The 5,959-nt window shown below is 41.8% G+C and overlaps 1 protein-coding gene across 1 annotated transcript; it reads right to left on the bottom strand.

The window, feature by feature from the left end:
- Positions 1-346: 346 nt before the first annotated feature.
- LOC133881128 (uncharacterized) lies at positions 347-5,013 on the bottom strand. Its single transcript, XM_062320085.1, has 4 exons — positions 4,914-5,013; positions 4,657-4,820; positions 4,069-4,605; positions 347-1,549 (listed from the first exon to the last, which is right to left on the bottom strand). Exons 1-4 carry the CDS (start codon positions 5,011-5,013, stop codon positions 347-349), a joined length of 2,004 nt encoding a protein of 667 aa, XP_062176069.1.
- Between the last annotated feature and the right edge of the window lie 946 nt (positions 5,014-5,959).

The raw sequence follows: 5,959 nt of genomic DNA, 5'->3' as shown, positions 1-5,959 counted from the left end.
TATTGGCCAACCACTCGGGATAATCCACCTCTCGGATAAATCCGGCTTTTAATAACTTCTCTACCTCTTCTGCAACAGCTTGATTTCATTCGGCGGCAAAAGTCATTCTTCTCTGTTTTACAGGCCGATGATTTGGGTCCACATTTAGTTTATGGACAATGACCGAGGGATCAATCCTTGGCATATCTTCATGGCTCCAGGCGAATACATCACTGTTGCGCTTTAAGAACGCCACCAGTTCTTCCTTCACTAGTTGGGGGAGTTGTGAGCCTATATAAACCTTCTTTCCTGAGTCACCTATTTCAAACTCCTCCAAGCCATCCACAGGCTCCCCCAACGGTGACTGCTATTTCCCGTCCTCCTTAGCTTTCTCATCCAGATTGTGTTGCCTCAGGGTGTCTTTCAAGGATAAGTTGTAACAACGCCTAGCCTCCTTCTGGTCTCCATTAACCACTCCAACTCCTTCCTCTGTCGAGAACTTCATACTGAGATGCGGTGTTGAGGTCACAGCTTTTAATTCGTTGAGAGCTGTCCTTCTGATAATGGCATTATAGGCCGAGACTTTGTCAACTATCAAGAACTTCACCATAATGACCTTTTGCCTCGGATAAGTTCCCGCTGTCACAGGAAGATCAACAGAACCGAGAGGCAACACCTTTTCTCCAGCGAAACCTTGTAATTGGCATGAGACCGGGACCACCTTTCCTCGTGGGACTTCCATGTGATCAAAGGCTGACTTGAACAGAATATCAACCGAGCTCCCTGTGTCAACGAGGATCCGTCGAGTCTGATAATTTGCTATTGTTAGGGTAATCACAAGGGCGTCTATGTGCGGGAGTGATACTCCAGCGTAATCATCATCCGAGAACCCTATAATCAGAGGGTTATATTTTTGAAACTTTGGGGGCTTTTGGACCGAATATAACTCGAAATCATCCAGTTGCCTGGTGTATGCCTTCCGAGCCGAATTGGACTCGCCTCCTCCTCCAAATCCTCCCGAGATGGTGTGGATGATAGGAAGGTTGCCTTGCTGCTCCACCTGAGCTCTGCTCCTGCTTCTCTCCCTTCTTTCGTCCCTCCGAGGCCGAGGGGCTGGCTCTCTGCTTCTTCCTCTTCTTTCTTCTTGTCTCGGTTGATAGTTTCTTCTTTCATTCCGATCTTCTTCTCTCCTCGGCCACGGGTATTGGTCCCGCTCCTGTTGATTTCTTTCATTAACGAGAAATCGGACTAGTTTCCCGTTCTCAATGAACTTCTCAATCAACTGCCTCAGTGACACACACTGCTCGATCAAGTGACCATATGAATCATGGAAGGCACAATATTTGTGAGCCAAGCACCAAGGTGGATCTCCTGGAATGGGTCTCGGTCTCTGGTAATTCGGATCTTTTCTGAGTTCCATAAGCACCACAATGAGAGAGGCATTTAATGGAGTCCACTTGTAATCTCTGAAATTCTTCTTCGCCTTCTTATACTCTCCGGGACCAGCGTCCTGTATGGGCTGGGGATTCTTCTTATTCTTAGGCTTCTTGGTGGAAGGCTGGTGTTGCTGCTGGGAATTATAGAGAAGGGCTCGAAGTGTAATACTCGGGAAAGACACCTCACTTAAGTTATTAAAATATGTGCATAAGTATAAGGCTTAAGAATTGCTCTTAGTCTAATTAAGTTATATAGTTATGCATGTAGAGAGTTGGATCAGTAAAGTTAAATCGATCGAGCGACTTTCTGGTCGATCGAGCGATTATGGGTCGAAGTCGATCGAGCGACTTTATTTTCGATCGAGCGACTACGCCCAGTGCGGTGCAGTTTCCGCTAAATGCGAAAATTGATTTTTCCACCCAATAATTTGGGACCCACACGTGGTACTTGATGCCAAACGATCATGCCCATATTTAGTTAGCCTAGTTAGTCCATCTTGGTTGAAGCCCAACTAGATTTCCTTAGATATCATGTAATCATGGACTAAGATATGGAATAGTCACCTATGAGATTTGAGGTGTTGGTTGGCTCAAATCCGGCCATTGAGGTGTTGATTTGTTGGTTAGATCTCAGCCCTTCAAGAGTGCTATATATAGGTTGCATGGGGAGTTGATTTTCATGAAGAAGAAACCAAACTCTAGCCAAAACTCTCTCTTGCTCTAGTGCTGTAGAAGTAGCACGAAAATCCTCCAATTTCACCTCACTTTCCAGCACCTAGCAAGCCAAATTAAGCTCCAAAACCACCCTCATTCTCCCACAAAATCAGTAGTGGAATGCGAGTGGAAACCACCTTTGTTTTGAGACCAAGAAACCAAGCTTTACAAGTGGAATTCTCTTGGACAGCAACTCTCCTCCACTCTTTAAGTTATTGGGGAACTTTGGGTGAGTATTTTCTCCCTTAAACTTCTCATAGATCAAGTAGTCCTATTGTTATTTGAAATTATGACTTGCTCTTGCTTTTAATTATGCATGTTGTATGAAAAGTTGGCTAACTTACATGTGAGTATATGTGTAAGCATGTGGATGAGTATTTACTCCATGAGATTAGTAATTTAGAATGGGTAAATTGTGTTTTAAAATAGATTAAGAAATGTAAGTGTGAGAGTATATGTGTTGAGGTTTTGATATATATATATATATATATATATATATATGTATATATATATATATATATGTATATATATATATATATGTATATATATATGTATGTATATATAAATTAAGAGGAAAGAGGTGAGCAACATTTAGGTGTGTGTTATAAGGATGTGTGAATTAAAGAAAAGTAAAATCATATGTGTGCTTGATTATATGACAATGTATCCTTATTTTAAGGTATGTTATGTGATGGATAATTCTAGTGGTGCTAATATAAGAGTTGGTGAGTAAGCACTAAAATAGATAAATAAGAGATCATGTTTAAATCTGTAGCCGTTGCAATTTCTAGGAAGAGATATGGTAATAATAATGATTTCATAGAATGCTTTATTAATCCGTTATCATCATATGATGATTGTTATGCAGTTGTAAAGGAAAATATTTGGAGCAGAAACTAGTAAGAATCTCTATACTTACTGAAGACGAAGCTGGTTGACTTTTCTTATAATATTATGTCTACTGTTTTATTTACTTTTTTGCGCATGTGGCTTTGCATATTTTATTATTTTAATAATCTGTCTAATAACAAGCTGTTGGATCTAGATCCACAGTGGGTACGCGAGGCTTCACGTGAGTTCCTAGGTTCTTAGTGAATGAGGAGGTACCTGAAAATAGAATAATAAATACAAAAACTGGTGTACCTAGGTCACCAGGGATTCCGAGGTTTCCAGGAGCCTAGGCTCCCAAAGAAAATAATTAAAAGTTAAAGGGAGGAAGCCTAGGCTTCAAATAACACGTTAACCGTGCCTAGGCCAACAGAGGAGTGGAAAAAAGGGAAATACCTAAAACTATACACTTAAAACGTCATTACTTTATGATTACGTTTATGTTCATTTTATGTCTATGACTCGCGACCATAGATTATATTTTGTATATACATGTGATTATATGGCCATTGCATTGTGTTGCATTAATTAAATAAGTCAGCACTCATATTATTATTGGAAACAGCGGACTCACTTTAGTGTTTATGTTGTTTTCTTCTCTTTGTATGGTATTTGTAATGGTTCAGGCTATGAAGAAGAAGAGGATTATCAGGACTATCCCGACACATAGACGGTTCCTAGTTCAATTTTTGTAAGGCTGGATAGCCTATATTTTGGGACTACCCTGTTGTAGTTCATTAGCCTAACTTAAGACAATACTTATAATTCTCCAGTTATATGTAGATATTTGGCTTGTATAATTATCTAGCCCTGTGAGGCATGACTGGTATTGTTGTTTGTATAATTATGCTAACTGGCTTATTATATATTTTGAGGTATTTCAGTAGTAGCTCTGAGGTGTCAACCTATTCCCAATTTATATTACATTTATTCCGTTGCCAATAATTACCTCTGATAAGTTAGTAATGTCTCGTGAAAATTCGAAAATTTTCACTTACGCTTTTTGTAAAAGCGGGGCGTTACACGGAGTGTTTCCTCCTGATTAATGTACCTCTCCATCTTTACCATAAAGGTATGAAGATCCTTCGGTGGTTTCAACACCAAGTCCGCCATCAGCGGTCTGTCTTTCTTCAACCCTTGGAAAATTGCACCGTAAATGAAGTCGTCTGGTGCGCTTTCTGTCTCCAGTTTCTCCTGGTTGAATCTCCATAAATAGTCTTTTAAAGACTCGTTCAGTCCCTGCCGCACAGAGAGTAGGTACCCTTCTGGACATGAACTGGGCCAGGAATTTCCTTCCAAGAGCGTCAAAACGATCAATCGACCTTGGGGGAAGATTTCTGAGCCAGTCTCGGGCCTTTCCTGACAGGGGGAGAGGAAAGGCTCGGCATGCTACAGCGTCAGGTGTCTTGTGCAAGGATACGTGAGAGCGAAAATTATCCAAATGCTCCACCGGATCTTCACTACCTGAAAAAACAGGGATGTCAGGTACCTTAAATCTTCTGGGCAGGTCGAAGTTGGATACTTCGGTAAATATTGACTCCTTGTGCTGAAAAAGGTTGTCAATGAGAGACTCCTTCCCATCACGTTTCTAATCAATAGTTCTCGATAATGGATCATACTTTGTGCCCAAGTCCAGGACCATCTTCTGCAGCCTTCTTTCGGAGTCTGTAGGTGGAACCGGATTAGCGGGCTCCACATGGTCCTCGTTCCGCTGTACGGCTCTCTCCCCTGACCCCTCGGGGTTTCCATCGGGGTTTGTTCCTTCAACCTCATTGTGATTGAATGGTGGCTGAGTCTGAGTAGCTATGAGCAAAGCATTCTGAGCCAGCAAATCCTCCACATTCTTCTGTGCCTGGGCCAACTGTTGACTTAGTTGGGTTATTCTGGCCTCTAGACCAGCAGATTCTGCTTCTCCGTGGACATCATCTCGATTAGTAGGTTGCACCTCTCCTTGGGTTTCATTTTGAACCGGATTGGAACGTCTCGTAGTCACCATCACGGATTTGATTTTCGTAAGAACAACTAGTCGGTTCCCACAGACTGCGCCAAACTGTTGGTACAGTTTCCGGTATGGTGACGTGTCTCCAATTTATTCGCCGCTTCCTCCAAATCTCGATTCCTATAAAACAACAAACAACTAGTCGGGGGTGCCGACTACGCCCACTCCGATGCCTAAGTCAGATCTAAATCGATTTTCTGAAGAATATCTATAATCTCAAAGCCACAGAGAATGCATGTATATTCATACCTGGTGCGGTGGTCTTATTTATAGGCCAGTAGTTGTAGTCTTATTAGAATCCTTGAAGCCCAGTTGGATTAGGAGTTTGAGTCCTAGTCTGGTTGAACCCTGACCTTATCTTCAGGGAATTCAAATGAGGCTGCAGAGTTCAAATTGGATTGCATTCATACCTTTTTAATCTTAATTCCATGTCATTATCTACCTTATCCCATTAATTATGGAATAGAGGCTTATCCCTGATCTTCTGGGATACTGGCCTTATCAAATTCTAAGACTACTGCGGTGCACTTCAACCAACCCCCGAGGTGATAATATCCGAGACATGTTCGCTCCGACTAGGAGATCTCGGGATATTGTCGCACCATAACAGGGTTGTGGGAGATCCGAGATGTTCTTATGCCGAGATGATATTATCCGAGGTGTTATCACACCGAGGTGTTATTACTCCGAGGAAATCTTCTATATCGGGTTGTAACTCAAACTTCCTGTATGGTCTTGTAGTTTCTGTCAAATCTCCGAGGCAAAAATATCCGAGTCATGTTCGCTCCGACTGTACTTGGAGGTCTCGGTATATTCCTTGCCGTAACTGGGTTCTATAAGACCGAGGCGTCATTATACCTAAACAACATTTTCTACTGTTCTAAACAAATATCTGAGATGTAACACCGAGATGTTTCAAGATCAGAACCCACGTGTCTTCGGG

The sequence above is a fragment of the Alnus glutinosa genome, chromosome 11, assembly GCF_958979055.1.
Source record: "Alnus glutinosa chromosome 11, dhAlnGlut1.1, whole genome shotgun sequence".
Taxonomy (NCBI): Eukaryota; Viridiplantae; Streptophyta; class Magnoliopsida; order Fagales; family Betulaceae; genus Alnus; species Alnus glutinosa.
This window is presented reverse-complemented; position numbering and strand designations above follow the sequence as displayed.

Coding starts and splice junctions, on each gene's coding strand:
- LOC133881128 (XM_062320085.1), bottom strand. CDS start 5,013: ATGGTGACTACGAGACGTTCCAATCCGGTTCAAAATGAAACCCAAGGA. Junction 4,606..4,656: donor AAAGAAGGCTGCAGAAGATG/GTCCTGGACTTG, acceptor ACTATTGATTAG/AAACGTGATGGGAAGGAGTC. Junction 1,550..4,068: donor TTTATGGTAAAGATGGAGAG/GTACATTAATCA, acceptor TATAATTCCCAG/CAGCAACACCAGCCTTCCAC.